The following is a 16,146-nucleotide window of genomic DNA, read 5'->3' on the forward strand; positions in this document are numbered from 1 at the left end:
TAAACTGATTTCAGAGCCTCATTCCGAACTATTCCATTAAAGAAATGTTGAGGAGTACTTCCAATATAAAATGTAGCAGCACATTGAAACACTGCATACAAGCAGAACCCAATATTACAAAGTTGAACACTGAAGAGATGCGTACAAGCAGATTGTGTTCTTTATTTCTAAACGTACTGTTATTTAAGTGCAATGTTTTTAACGTGGACAGACGCAGAGATGAGGGCAAGACTAATGGCCTCTGTTAAAGGAAAATAATCCCAGATATATTAATTTGCAAATCGTCGTTTTATAGTACAGAACTTGAGTATTGCTGAAAACAGAGACATTTGTTGAAGCTTTTCATCTTGCACTCATCAGGACAATTTGCAAGAATACCAATGTAAGGGAAAGCAACAAATTTATATTGTATGCGAACAGAGTGCTTAGAGTCCACATGCCTACCAATCCAGGCGGTTGGGGGGGGGGGTGGGGTGCATTGCCCAATAGCGCACGGGAAACCTGTTAGTCTGGGTTTACCCCTGCACGCTGTGGAGTTTTCAGTGGATGGAGAACGCTGGAGAAGAGTCCCCAGGACCAGGTGGCTATGAGCCCTGACCGCAAGCTTTACTGTCCTGTGGAGGGAACCAATCCCTGTCCCCAGTGGGAGAGGGTTCAATCTTGAGGATGGTGGGGCAGAGATTGGAGGCCTGAGGGATCAGAGGCTGTTGGGGAGGGAGCGCAGAGGTCTCAGGGGGCGTAACCAATTGCGGGGATTGGCGAGACAAGTACGCTGGATTCAGCAGTTAAGTGTGTTATGAAAGTGACTTTGTTTTGTTAAAAATATTCTTTTAAAAAAGGAATTTATAGTTAAGCTAAATAAATGTTTTTTCATCATGAGAAAATGAGGGCTAATTGGCAACAGTGTTGCTGTTTGTCACCTGGCTCGGACTAGGCTTAAAGCAGAAGCCATGGCAACAGGGGCAGAAAACGACAAGCACTCCTTTGATTAGACAAGCCCGGTAGCAACAGAGAACATCTGGGTGGGCAGAGAACTGCCAAGCTGTTTGGTTGTTAGTCAGTGCATGTGTGTGATACCTTATGGAAGGAGACAAAAGTCAAGTGCTGCTAAAGTGTCAAGAAAGGACAGAAAAAGGAGAGAATTCCAAGGAAGAACAGAAGATTACAACTCAGCCCGTTTTCTCACAATTCCCTAAAAGACTCAGTGAAGTTTAGTGTGTCATTTTGTCTTGCTCCTGCATTTCAAAAAGACCTGCTAAATTGCTTTTCATCACCGCCTGAAGAGAGCTAATTCTGGAAGATTCTTTAACAGTTGTTCGGAGGTTGGACTGTGAGCTAGTTTGGTCCAGTGAGTCTCATCTGCTATTTTTCAGGGGTGGGCAAGTGATTTGCCCAAGTGTTTTTTTGTCTGTAACAGAGCTCTGATGTAAAAATCCTTTTTTGCTTCTTTTTCAGTTAACTGGAATATATATGTGCGTGTGTGAGTGTGAAGGGACGAAGGTAAAAAGGGACTTTAAAAATTGGTTACGGGAAAGGTGACTTTTTAAAATTTAATGTTGGATATTTAAAATTTGATCTATGTGATATTGTTTTACTTCATTTCTAGTTAAGACTTCTTTTATAATAAACTGTTACTTTTGTTGTTCAGTAAAGAATCCTGGTTAGTGTGTTCTATTCTGGGGAAAAATAAGTCAGTAAGTGGGAAAACTTTAAAGAATATGTTATGACCTGTGGAGAAGTGGGACTGAATTAACAGTGCACTCCTCCTGTCTCAGTCGTAACAAGTGGGAAAGCATTTACCTCCTGGATATTTTTTATTCGTTTCATGGGATGTGGGTGTTACTGGCCAGGCCAGCATTTATTGCCCATCCCTATTTGCCCTTGAGAAGGTGGTGGTGAGCTGCCTTCTTGAACCGCTGCAGTCTCTGTGGTGTAGGTACACCCACAGTGCTATTAGGAAGGGAGTTCCAGGATTTTGACCCAGCGACAGTGAAGGAACTATGATATAATTCCAAGTCAGGATGGTGTGTGGCTTGGAGGGGAACTTGCCGGTGGTGGTGTTCCCATGCATCTGCTGCTCTTGTCCTTCTAGGTGGTAGAGGTTGTGGGTTTGGAAGGTGCTCCCTGAGTAGCCTCGGTGCGTTGCTGCAGTGCATCTTGTAGATGGTACACACTGCTGCCACTGTGCATCAGTGGTGGAGGGAGTGAATGTTCATGGATGGGGTGCCAATCAAGTGGGCTGCTTTGTCCTGGGTGGTGTCGAGCTTCTTGAGTGTTGTTGGAGCTGCACCCATCCAGGCAAGTGTAACAGTATTCCATCACACCCCCTGCCTTGTGCCTTGTAGATGGTGGACAGGCTTTGAGGAGTCAGGAGGATTCGGCAGTGTGCACCTCCCCTTCGCTGATGGATTTCTTGAGGCCCAGGAAACCCAGCCAGCCAGGGTTAAATTTGAAATGGTGGATAAAAGTGAGGAATGCAGTCTCATTATAATATTTAAATTGCCAACCTGCCTCCTGGGAGCTGGTTGGTTGGCCCACCTCATCCTGTCCTGCCTCCGTTAAAACTGGAAGTGGGTAGGTTGGCATTAGGATCCAGATCTTGAACTCTTTAACCTCCCACCTGACCACATCCGTGTGTTATTTGGGGTTAAAACTCCCCCAGAAGGTCTCGACTTAAATTTGAGTTGTTATTCTTGAAGTGGAATTGGTATCCTGGGTGGACTAGAATCTTATCTCTGGGTTCAAGTCCAGCTCAGGCAAAGACACTGGAGTTCATTCCAATTTAATCATGGACTGATCTGGAATTTTCGATCCCAATCGCTCTCCAAAGGTGCACAAGTGTCGACAACAAGTGCAGACAGAATTGGGGTTGTCCATAATGACTGACGTTCACAGTGCAATACTGCAACTTGGGCCCGCTGCCACAAGTGACCTTAGAGACACAGCTTCAGAATGGGAAACCCATAATGCCAATCAGAAAACACCAGAGCAGGAACTCCCCACTGACTCGGTGAGGGATATAGAAAACAATAAGACACATGTTAAATGGCAAGTTTCACAAAGCAGTAAATATTTATTGTGTTATTGCTGTCTGAAACTGGACAATCACAGTATGACGTACACTCACAGTGACAGAAACTAAAAAAAAAAGCAAAAACAACACTGTAATTCCTGAATTTGTGTGTAATAAAAAAGGAACTGTCACTTAACTGCTCGGTCGCTGGTTTAGCAAACGTCAGTATATACAGAAATAACTTTGAAATACTCCAAAAAGAAACTCTTCAAAGTTACACAAGTAAAAAAAAAAGACTTTCTTTTAATTAGAAAAAAATGAATAAATACTTTTGTACCTGAATGAATTAAAAAAGAAATCTAATTCATTACACTTTTAAAAATGTCTAGTCACTAGGTGAAAGTTCATGAGTTGCGGTTCGGTGTCATGTCAGACTCCTCCTTATAATTCTCTTCATCTTCTGCAACAAGAGAAAAAGAAACATAAATAAAGGCATAAAACATGAAAAGATCATTTGAACCATGGAGTTCATTCCTTCCATAGGCCTTGTAAAACCCACCCCATCATAGTCTCAAAGTCCTGTAATAATTAATCCCTGATCCACAAAAGCAAAATACCAGAAAATTCAGCACCCTCACATCTTCCTTGGCCTGCTTTTTGACACATGGAACATTCCCTCTCCCTGCAGTTCTATGATGTCCTGTAAAGTATTAGAACATCTTGGTTTATACCTGCAACCGCCGTCCCATTCCTCACTCCTCACTGCAGCACTCTTCAAGTCTACATGCTGTCTTCTGTAACTGGTCTGCGATGAATTGGCTATTGGTTAATCTTTGCCCTCGCAGTGTGGAATTCTCTTCCTAAACTTTGCCACATTTCCACATTTCTTCCCTCTCGAAAAGGCTCAAAACCTTCATCCAAACCTTTGGTCCCCCGAACTCCTTTCCCCAGCTTGTAAATGCACCCTGCGATCATTCACTGCGTTTAAGCTGCTAGAGAGTGCAAGCTGTTGTAACATTCAGCATTAAAATTTACAGTTTGCAAAATGCTGCATCAAAGGACAGGTGTACATGCTTTGTAAGCTGAAAAAGTTCTCAAGAACAACTTCCACCCCTTCTTCCCCCTTTGGGACTGCCTTAAGACAGGTGCAATGGAGGAATTGCAAAACACTGGTCAGAGTATTGAGTTCAGGGAGAAGATAATGGTTAAGGATCGTCCTTTCTTGCACCACAGCGAATGTAACACTTTGAGAGTAATCAGCTAAAAAAACCTGAAACTGTTGCAAAGCTGGAACACAAACAGAAGGTGCTGAAATGTCACAATTATCAGCTCTTTCAAAAGTAGGTCACAGGCTGTGAGTAACTTTCACATTTCCTCATGATTTTGATTAGGCGCTGTATACCTGCAAATTTGTTCTTGTGTACTCCCTTATGTGGCTTTTATTTTTAATTCTCTTAGTTATTACCCAATCAGTATCCCTTGCCCCAAATAATATATGATGACATTTTCAGTGAAGGGGAAACAACAGGGAGCTTAAATTGACAACAGATTAAAAAATATATATTTGAAGCACTTGTACAGCATTTAGTTAAAGCAGACTTGCACCAGTGACATTGATCAACAATAGTGTCCGATACTGACAGCATAGACATGAATCAGTGTGCTTCATACAGATCCCCTCTGTTACTGCCTCTGCAGTAAAGCCTGGCTTGGGTATAAAACCCAACCCAGGCCCGAGTCCTTTATTTTTTTTTAAATGCCCGACCCAAAAATAACATATTATTGAAACAGATAAAAATCGTAGATTAAAACGAAAACAATATGCAACAGAACAGTACAGTCCAGCCCCACCCAACCTGAGCCCGAATGCTGGACGCAGAATACAGACCTCACCCGAACCTGACACACGTAGTCGGGTTTGGTTGGACTCGGGTTGGGTAGCCAAGCTTTACACTGGAGCGAGTCAGTTTTTCAACCTATTAGCAAGAGCCCTTTGAATCCTGGTATTCTGCACTTCAGGCTTCAACCCTTTGACTGGGCTTCTCAGTGAAAAAAGATAAAATGATAATTTTGCAGGATGAAAACTATTTGAACATATATTCCACTTGGGAAGTTCACTGGAGTCCTGATTCTCACCTACGAAATTCCTGATCCCAGTCACAGCTGACATTTAAACAAAAACCCTGGGGCAGATTTCCCGATCCAATGGGAAAACCTACCAGACAGCAATACCTTCCTAGATCAACCATGCATCATTTGTGGAGAATTTGGTGTGACCAACGTAGATGGCGAAGATCATGAGGTGGAACATTCCATCTCCTTGAGCAAGGAGGTCACCAAGATGCAGGAGTGTAGCTGGGCGAAGAGAAAAGGAGGTTTCAATTCCCCCACCTTGCAGGTAGGTGGGGGGTGGGGTAGGAATGACGGTATTGTTAGGAGTGGGGGGGGAGGGGGGGGTGGTGAAGCAGCCAGGACTCTCAGTGTAAATCTCTGTCCAGTGATTCCAGTAAAAACAGCACATGGATTAAAAAATGGGGGTGGGGAAGGGGGTGCAGAAACAGAAGGGGGCTCGGCTCTAAGAACCACTCGGCTCTAAGAACCAAACAGTATTCACCCAAGACATCTGACCGCACGTTATGGTATGTTACCTTGGAGCGAGGAAAGCACACAGACCGACAATATGTGGATCTTTGTGCCGTATAAAAAGTTTACTTACCGGAAAAAACCTCCTGTTTGATTCTGGGGCTGATCCTCTCGCACTCCTCGGTACTGGGTGAGGCGTGCTGCTGTGCCACCCGTAGCCCCTCATCAATCAGTGCCAGCTGAATCATCTGCTTTGTTTTGCTCTGGCACGGTCTGAACGTGCTGGGAATGTCTGAGGGGCACGGAGATGGCGCTAGACTGGAGTTTGAAGTCATATCCTCAGATGCATCTGTAGCAGAAGGACAACTTTAGAAAAATGACAACAGCAGAATTTTGCATGAATGTTTGATTACAATGCAAATACCATTTGGTTTTCCTACTTTACTAACTGTTCTCATTCACGAGTAAATATTTCAAGTGAAGAGCAAATTACGATGGATGAGAATTGGAGGGATATACATACACACACAGATGTTTGTATGTGCTTATGGAACTAGATGTGTAGCTGAGTTATGTAGGAATCTATGTCCTGTTGCTGATTAATATTGATCGCCATTGAGCACTGCACCAGTAAGCTATTGACAGAGATGAAGTGCTTTTCTACCATAAGCTCAAGGTCATTGCTTTACCATTAAGGCAATATTTTTATTTCACAGATGTTTAAGATCTCATGTGCCTGCATCTCTTCCCTTTTGATGCCATTTCTTGGCTTGCCTGACTGCAGCTGTGAGTAGCCAGTACACCAGCATTCAGTATTTTTTGACTCTCTCTCTGGAGAAAAAAACACGCAAAAATAAAAGCAAAAGCAAGCAACTCTATTAGAGGCTAAAGTGTCCCAGCCTCCACACCACCAGCAAAAAGGCCCCCATTCAGCAATGAGGTGGGCGGGGCAGAGTGTTCACAAAGCAATGTTGACAGGAAGCACAACTGGGACCAGAAACTGTCAATGGTAGCAGAGTGAGGCACAGAGGGGAAAACAGGCTAGGATGGGGAATAAGAGGGAGGTGCACAGCAGAGGCAGGGAGAATGGGGCAGGGATGGTTTGGAGGAGGTAACACTCCTCTCCGGGTCACTGCCCTGCCCAATCCAAGCTTTAACCTTAGAGTCATAGAGAGATACAGCACTGAAACAGGCCCTTCGGCCCACCGAGTCTGTGCCAACCAACAACCACCCATTTATACTAATCCTACATTAATCCCATATTCCCAACCACATCCCCAACTTCCCTCAATTCCCCTACCACCTACCTACACTAGGGGCAATTTACAATGGCCAATTTACCTATCAACCTGCAAGTCTCTGGCTGTGGGAGGAAACCGGAGCATCCGGCGGAAACCCACGCGGTCACAGGGAGAACTTGCAAACTCCGCACAGGCAGTACCCAGAACGGAACCTGGGTCGCTGGAGCTGTGAGGCTGTGGTGCTAACCACTGCGCCACTACACGTTGGGTATAATATCCAGTGGCAGATGACGCAGATTTAAGGTGATTGGCGAAAGAAAACCAGAAAAAAGTTAATGAGTTTGGAGGTGTAACTCAACTGATCTTTCAATTCACAGTCTGATTGGATGAGTTTTGCCAGTTCTCAATGGGACCACTAGATGGGGCAATGCACACAGTGAGTGGGACCGTATGGGAGAAAAAGGTTGAAAAGTTGCTCGCCCCTTTCTAAAATCGGCCAAAAGTTGCAACTTGACCTTCCAGCAAGAAGGGAAGTCACAAGGGGTCAAGTTAAGAAGGAATGAGGATGCAGCCACTGAGGACTGTAGTGGGGGAGATACTGCCCATTTTACACCTGTGCGAGTGAATGTGGAAAATCGGGGGTTGTTAAGGTATGCAAGTGGGGAAACTCCAGCCACTATTGATTGCAAACTCTAGGTTCAGCAATTTTCTCCCCCTCTGTCCTGAGAGTGTTAACTTTCCTAAAGGGGTGTGGTACTGAGTCTTGCCCAAGTGGCCATTATTCTGAGCTCTGACACTCAGTGGTGAAACTTGATGAATGAATGCATGCTTCCAGCACAGATTCCCAACGACAGGCAGTCTCTGCGGCAATTTTCTACCCATAAGTTGCAGAGACGGGGGAACCACACCTGCAATATTCCCTCCCAGTGGGTGAGGCTCCAAGTCAGGAGTGCCAATCCATAAAATTTACTATTGATTGCTCACTGGATATTCAACTGTGGAGGGCATCACTGCTGATCCAGTCTTCACCAGACATTCACACCCATGCCACTTATCAGCAGGATAACAATCAGGAGCAGGAACCCAGAGTTAACGGTCCCTCCCTAATCAGGGACACAAACAATAGTATCACCTCTGAGTTATTAGAGGGGAGATCCCCTCCGTCCCCCCGACCAATGCTTCCCCCACAGGCGTCCGTTAATTGAGATTGAACTTCTGGGAAAGAATAAAACTAGCAGGATTGTTTGCTAACACTTCTGCAAAGCATCTGGGGGTGTGTGTTTTACTCTGTTAAAGGCCCCATATAAATGCCCCCCTCAAGTCTAAATCAGGGGACACAATCACTGACCAACGCAAGCAAATGGACCGCTGGGTGGAACACTACCTAGAACTGTACTCCAGGGAAAATGTTGTCACTGAGACTGCCCTCAATGCAGCCCAGTCTCTGCCAGTCATGGATGAGCTGGACGTACAGCTGCCAAAATCGGAACTCAGTGATGCCATTGATTCTCTAGCCACCGGAAAAGCCCCTGGGAAGGACGGCATTACCCCTGAAATCATCAAGCGTGCCAAGCCTGCTATACTTTCAGCTCTGCACGAACTGCTTTGCCTGTGCTGGGATGAGGGAGCAGTACCACAGGACATGCGCGATGCCAATATCATCACCCTCTATAAGAACAAGGGTGACCGCGGTGACTGCAACAACTACCGTGGAATCTCCCTGCTCAGCATAGTGGGGAAAGTCTTCACTCGTGTCGCTTTAAACAGGCTCCAGAAGCTGGCCGAGCATGTCTACCCTGAGGCACAGTGTGGCTTTTGAGCAGAGAGATCCACCATTGACATGCTGTTCTCCCTTCGCCAGCTACAGGAGAAATGCCATGAAAAACAGATGCCCTTCTACGTTGCTTTCATTGATCTCACCATAGCCTTTGACCTCGTCAGCAGAAGTGGTCTCTTCAGACTACTAGAAAAGATTGGATGCCCACCAAAGCTACTAAATATCATCACCTCATTCCATGACAATATGAAAGGCACAATTCAGCAAAGCGGCGCCTCATCAGACCCCTTTCCTATCCTGAGTGGCGTGAATCAGGGCTGTGTTCTCGCACCTATACTGTTTGGGATTTTCTTCTCCCTGCTGCTCTCACACGCGTTCAAGTCTTCAGAAGAAGGAATTTTCCTCCACACAAGATCAGGTGGCAGGTTGTTCAACCTTGCCCGTCTTAGAGCGAAGACCAAAGTACGGAAAGTCCTCATCAGGGAACTCCTCTTTGCTGACGATGCTGCATTAACATCTCACACTGAAGAGTGTCTGCAGAGTCTCATCGACAGGTTTGCGGCTGCCTACAATGAATTTGGCCTAACCATCAGCCTCAAGAAAACGAACATTATGGGACAGGACGTCAGAAATGCTCCATCTATCAATATCGGCGACCACACTCTGGAAATGGTTCAAGAGTTCACCTACCTAGACTCAACTATCACCAGTAACCTGTCTCTCGATGCAGAATTAAACAAGCGCATGGGAAAGGCTTCACTGCTATGTCCAGACTGGCCAAGAGAGTGTGGGAAAATGGCACACTGACACGGAACACAAAAGTCCAAGTGTATCAAGCCTGTGTCCTCAGTACCTTGCTCTACTGCAGCGAGGCCTGGACAGCGTACGTCAGCCAAGAGCGACATCTCAATTCATTCCATCTTCGCTGCCTCCGGAGAATCCCTGGCATCAGGTGGCAGGACCATATCTCCAACACAGAAGTCCTCGAGGTGGCCAACATCCCCAGCATATACATCCTACTGAGCCAGAGGCGCCTGAGATGGCTTGGCCATGTGAGCCGCATGGAAGATGGCAGGATCCCCAAAGACACATTGTACAGTGAGCTCGTCACTGGTATCAGACCCACCGGCCGTCCATGTCTCCGCTTTAAAAACGTCTGCAAACGCGACATGAAGTCCTGTGACACTGATCACAAGTCGTGGGAGTCAGTTGCCAGCGATCGCCAGAGCTGGCGGGCAACCATAAAGGCGGGGTTACAGTGTGGCGAGTCGAAGAGACTTAGCAGTTGGCAGGAAAAAAGACAGAAGCGCAAGGAGAGAGCCAACGGTGTAACAGCCCCGACAATCAATTTTATCTGCAGCGCCTGTGGAAGAGTCTGTCACTCTAGAATTGGCCTTTATAGCCACTCCAGGCGCTGCTCCACAAACCACTGACCACCCCCAGACGCTTACCCATTGTCTCTCGAGACAAGGAGGCCAAAGATCATTGTTGTATAACCTCCTGTCAATCAATCATGAGAAGGGTGGGGGGCGGGGGGGGGGGGGAGGGGGGTTTCAAGGGGGCATTGATGCCAGGTTCATGACCCAGATCATTTCAGCTGGAGAAGGAGGCAGTGCAATGGGCCAATTAGTGAGGTGCAGAAAGACAAAGGGACAAAGGTTCTTGTCCTAACAGCTTAATTAAAACAACAGATCAATGTTAATATAATTGGGAGGACACATGATCTCCTCACCACCAGATGGCAGAATGCTGATATTCCCACCGCCAACAGCCAGGTGACTTGGACAGTAGACAAGCATTGCATGCAGTCCACGTAGCACTTTGCTTCCATCCCTATTGACTAAGAAATTGGGTTCAATGTGCGCCCCCCCCCCCTCCACCCCTTCTGAAGCATGGATGGTTGCGTTCACCCAGTCAGGATTCAGCCTTTGGCCCTCAATCCAACTGAGACAATAGCAGCACTTTATGATCCAAATAAACGGGAATAAAAAATGATTTTCTTACATAAAAAGATTCCATTTTCCCCTCCGTTGTCACACGAGGCAAGAGACCCCTATTGGCGTCCAGGTTCCAGAGCAGTACATGTTGCTTCAGTCAGAGGAACAGAAGAGGAAAGTGTGGCACTGTCCCTGATTTTGAGTTCCTCACTCTAGAAAATGACTAGCTGGTGCAAAGTTGAGTTCAAGTCCCACTCCAGAGACTTTGAGCACGTAATCTAGTGCGAACAGTTCAGTGCGGTCCTGAGGGAGGGCTGTCTTTCAGTCAGTTCACATTAAACCAAGGCCACTCTCATATGAATGTCAATGATCCCATGGCATTTTTCAAAGAAGAGCAGGAGAGTTCTCCCAGTCTTCAGGTCAACATTTGTCCTTCAACTGACATGACTAAAAAAAGATTATCTGGTCATTTATGCCACTGCTATCTGTGGGATCTTGCTTTGCACCATTTGGCAGTCGGGTTTCCCTTTACTACGACACTGACTACACTTGAAAAGCACTTCACTTTACTTTTAAAGGCTTTATATATGTGCATGTGCTTCCTTTTCTTAGTGGCTTCTGCAATAGTATAGCTGGGACTGTGTGAGACCATTACAGGCCACAAGCCTGCCTCCTGTCAAACTGTGGTCGAGTGCAGTGGAGCTCCAAAACCCACCAAGCTACTCTGACCTAATCGACAGCGCTCAAAGAACTTAAGAGGGGCATCGAGTGATGAGATGGTGAACTTACCGTCGCCACTACCTTCTGACATCCCGCCGTCCTCCTCTTCTACGGGATGCATCCCGAGCAGGGAGAGGCTGCGAGCCTTCGCCGAGAAATATTTGTCGGAACGTTTCTGCTTTTTGATGAGGTCATTCTGCTCCTGCATCAGGGAGAGCTGTTCTGTGGTGACCTTCTCCAGTTCCAGCTGCAAGGAGTCCCAGCAAAAAAGAAAAAAAAGAGACCGGGTGAAGCAAAAACAACCAGACTGAAGACAAGAGCAGATAAACATAGAGATGAGACCAAATCACAGAGCGGCAAAGCACCATCACGGGTGCTTATTGTAGGAATGAGCAGTTTGTTTCTGTCACAGCGGGAGCACAGGCCTTCCCACCGTGGACTTAATTGGGGTAGAGGCGGGAATGTGGCGGGACCCCACCCACCATCAACCTGCCCGATTAAATGCCCTCCCCACCTCCAAACCCGCCACAGCGGCAACATAAAACCCAGCTCAATGTGTTGACGAACTACTTCTTTACCCTCGTCTCTCCGGCATGTCACATCACCAAATGACAACCTATTTTCGGGTCATCGGCTCATTAGTATGTAAACCTCTAAAGCCCCTCCCCCCCCCCCCCTCAAAGGGTTTTGCGACACAACAGAAGCATTTTCATTGCAACATCGCAGGATAAAAGCTTACCTGAAGTTCATGGACCTCGGCCACATTGTGGCTAATCTCCTCCTGGATAATCTTGGATTTTAGGGTCTCCTGTTTCTGGTAAATGCCGGCCAGTATGGCCTGAATCTCCAGCAGTCGCTCCTGTAAGAGAAAGAATCAAAACATGTGACCTCCCCTTGGTGCTTGCAGGGGAACCGCTAACAGAGTGATGGCGGTCAAGCTTGTTTGTGGTAACAAAGTGACTGATCTGCATAATCTCCAAATGAATAATGTTCACAGATATTAACCAGTATCTCAGCCAACTTTGGCCTGAGCTCAGACAACCAATTCTGTCTGAAGCATCACAAAATAGAAGACCCTGATGGTTCAGTATCCCCTTAAGGCAGGTACATAGAGTTCGGTCACAGATCAGCCATGGTTTCACTAAGTGGCAGAACTGGCTCGAGGGGCTGAATGGTCTCCTCCTGTGTCCCAACTAAGCTAAACAGGCAATGAGGTGCCAGATTCAATCCCATGTCTGTTTTAGCTGATCTGAGCCAAAACCGGGGAGCGACGATTGGTTCCCACATCCCCAATCAATTTGGGGAATTGGGAATGAAGGCAAAATGGTCAAGGGTCCTCCTCCTCAAAGCCTGGCTATCCGACCCAAACTCGACCCAAATGCGACTACGTGTCGAGTTCAGGTTGGGTTGTGTCTATATTCTGTGTCCAGCGTTCGGGTTGGCTGTGGTCGGGTTTTGTTTCGTTTTGTATTGTTTTCATTTTAGTCTATGTTTTGACGCGATTTATTTTCTGGACTATCAACATGTTTGATATTTCAGGTTCGGGTCAGGTCGGGCATGAAAATAAAATTGAAGGGCTCGGGGTCAGGTTGGCTGTGGTCGGGTCGGGTTTTAATTTTATACCCGAGCCAGGCTTTACTCCTCCTGCTCTTTAACCAGTGAGACTTCCTGTAAAGTGCCTGGGGGGGGTGGGGCTGGCACGTGTGGCACAGTTGGGTGTGGCTGCCTTGGTGTTTCATGTGAGGTACAAAAGGGCCCACAGAACATTACCCCAGAACCTTGTAAATCACCCGAATCACCTAAATCAGCTCAAAGCGATTTTTGTACATTTTTTAAAAATGGGAGGTAAAATTGATGAAGCTGTAAAAGAAGCATTAGAATCCTCGGACACAAAGTGCAGAGATAACGGGGAGATGGTGGCACAGTGGCAATGTCACTGAACTAGTAATCCAGAGGCCCAGGCTAATACCCTGGGGACACGGGTTCAAATCCCACTGCGGCAGCTAGTGGAATTTTAAGTTCAATTAATTAATTTAAAAATTCAATTAATTAATAAAAATCTGGAATTGAAAGCTAGTCTCAGTAATGGTGCCTTGAAACTATCATCGACTGTTGTAAAGACCCATCTCGTTCACTAATGTCCTTTACAGAAGGAAATCTGCCATCCTTACCTGGTCTGGCCTACATGTGACTCCAGACCCACAGCAATGTGGTCGACTCTTAACTGCCCTCTGAAATGGCCGAACAAGCCACTCACTTGTCAAGGGCAATTAGGGATGGGCAACAAATGCTGGCCTTGCCAGTGATGCCCACATCCCACGAAAGACTGAAAAAAAACCCCGTAGAAATCATTGATCAGACTGCAGTTACAATCTCGTACCCAATGTGGGTGTTGTTCTTTAAGAAGCATTCAGAGAGTACAGAAGGGATGATACCAGAAATGAGAGGCTTTAGTTATGAGGAAAGACTAGAGAAATTGGGGCTCCTTTTACTAGAAAAGAGAAGGTAAAGAGATATAATAGCAATGTTTAAAACTAAGAGGTAAATAGTGAAAAATTATTTCCACTGGTTGGTGAAATGGTAACCAAAGGGGACAAATTTAAGATCATTGCCACAAAAACAGAAGTGCTGTCTTTGGAATGAGATGTTAAACTAACAACCCGTCCGACTGTTCAAGTATATGTAAAAGGTATCTGTCCTGTCCAACACTTATCCCTCAACCAATACCACCAAAACAGATTAACTGGCTCTTTATCTTATTTGGTTGTTGTGCTATCCTGCTGAATGTAAATCGGCTGCCACATGTGCCTGTGAAACAACAGTCGCTGCATTTCAAAAGTAGATCACCAGCTGTGAAGCACTTTGGGACATCCTGAGGATGTGAAAGGTGCTATATAGATGAAATTTCTCTGTCACTTGCATGTTGTGTACAGTCTGTATGAATACCATGGGGTGGGGGTGGGGGGATGGAATCTAAAAGATAAAGCAAATATCTGGCTGCTAAGCTGAGATACTCCCAGGTGCAATGAATGTTCAATACAATAGACTTCTCAGCAGAATTCCTGCTGTTCTCAACAGCGACACACATGACAGTGTGTTCCAAATGCAGCAAGACCTGGACAATATCCAGGCTTGGGCTGATAAATGGCAAGTAACATTTGCATCACACAAGTGCCAGGCAACGACCATCTCCAACACGAGAGAATCTAACCATCTCCCCGTGACATTCAGTGGCATTACGATCGCTGAATCCCCCACTATCAACATCCTAGGGGCTACCATTGACCCAAAACTGAACTGGTGTAGCCATATAAATACCGTGGCTACAAGAGCAGGTCAGAGGTTAGGAATCCTGCGGTAAGTAACTCACCTTCTGACTCCCCAAAGTCTGTCCGCCATCTAAAAGACACAAGTCAGGAGTGTGATGGAATACTCTCCACTTGCCTGGATGGGTGCAGCCCCAACAACATTCAAGAAGCTCGACACCATCTAAGACAAAGCAGCCTGCTTCATTGGCACCCCATCTACAAACATTCACTCCCTCCACCACCGACGCACAGTGGCAACAGTGTATACCATCAACAAGATGCACTGCAGCAACTCACCAAGGCTTCTTAGACAGCACCTTCCAAACCCGCGATCTCTACCAACTAGAAGGACAAGGGCAGCAAATGCATGGGAACACCACCACCTGCAGGATCCCCTCCAAGTCACACACCATCCTGACTTGGAACTATATCGCCGTTCCTTCACTGTCACTGGGTCAAAATCCTGGAACTCCCTTCCTAACAGCACTGTGGGTGTACCTACCCCACATGGACTGCAGCGGTTCAAGAAGGCAGCTCACCACCGCCTTCTCAAGGGCAGTTAGGGATGGGCAATAAATGCTGTCCTAGCCAGCGACGCCCACATCCCATGAATGAAAAAAAAAGAATCAAGAGCCAGACACAATCATTTCTCATTATCTTGGAATAAACAACTCCTGTGACTCTCCCCGGATTTCAAGGATTCTCCCATGTATCCCATGCTGAGTCAATTTCCCTCTTCAATTGGCGACAACGGCACAGCAAGTGAAAGTTGTCTTGGGCAAAAGCGCAAAACGGGCACATGCCAGCAAGCAACAAGTGCAAGAAGGGCGTCACAGCCAAGTCTGACCCTGTCCTCATCCAACATCTACCAGCATGGACTTTTCTAGCAGGGATTACTGGACAGTGGCTGGGATAAATTATCCCCTATTGCCCACGGGACAATACTCAAAATTAAGCAGCAAATAACACTTACCTGTCTCTTCAGTTTCATTAATTCTGCTTGCACAGTGCGAGTGTGAACTTCATCACGCAGGTACTGCCCATTGGGGTCCAGTCTCGGCCTTTTAGGCATTGGTGCATCTACAAACTTGGATCTAAAAAATATTTAAAGATGATTCTAATCACTTTGGAAACGATCTAACAATCATTTCCTTGCTCAGGATCCACAAGTGTTGCCAACTCAGGTTGAATGTATTCTGGGAGGTTTCATCCCAGGGCCTCCTGCCTCCTCCAAATGCCCCACCCCCACACTCCTGCCATTGGTGGCCCAACACATCTGACCTCGTTCGTGGTGCACTGCATTCCCAGCCAATTGGAAAGCAAAAAGACTCTTCAGTACCCAATTGGATGATGTTTGTCAGTCAGGCAAACAGCCTTGTTTTCCCATCTCCTATATTTTTATAACTAATAAACAGAAGTGTTCAAATGAAATGAAAAATACACAAATTTTATTTAACGCTCCTATGATTTTTCTCCCGAATTGCTCCCTGAAATTAACCTTCAGTTTTGGAGTATCCAGTCCAACGTGGGGATGTGGGAGTTTGGCAACCCTTGGATTCACCTTGTC

At 46.2% G+C, this 16,146-nt stretch overlaps 1 protein-coding gene across 3 annotated transcripts in view; it reads right to left on the reverse strand.

The window, feature by feature from the left end:
* Window positions 1-3,053: 3,053 nt before the first annotated feature.
* LOC137348163 (NGFI-A-binding protein 1-like) overlaps window positions 3,054-16,146 on the reverse strand; it is a 48,393-nt gene continuing 35,300 nt past the window's right edge. For all 3 annotated transcript variants that reach the window (XM_068013454.1, XM_068013456.1, XM_068013455.1), the window contains exons 4-8: window positions 15,553-15,673; window positions 12,011-12,130; window positions 11,341-11,518; window positions 5,730-5,945; window positions 3,054-3,473 (exon numbers count right to left, since the gene is read on the reverse strand). In XM_068013454.1, coding sequence (XP_067869555.1) covers window positions 3,418-3,473; window positions 5,730-5,945; window positions 11,341-11,518; window positions 12,011-12,130; window positions 15,553-15,673 — 691 coding nt within the window. In that variant the 3' untranslated portion in view covers window positions 3,054-3,417. The remainder of the gene's footprint in view (window positions 3,474-5,729; window positions 5,946-11,340; window positions 11,519-12,010; window positions 12,131-15,552; window positions 15,674-16,146) is intronic.

Source organism: Heterodontus francisci, chromosome 33, assembly GCF_036365525.1.
Source record: "Heterodontus francisci isolate sHetFra1 chromosome 33, sHetFra1.hap1, whole genome shotgun sequence".
NCBI classification, from domain to species: Eukaryota; Metazoa; Chordata; class Chondrichthyes; order Heterodontiformes; family Heterodontidae; genus Heterodontus; species Heterodontus francisci.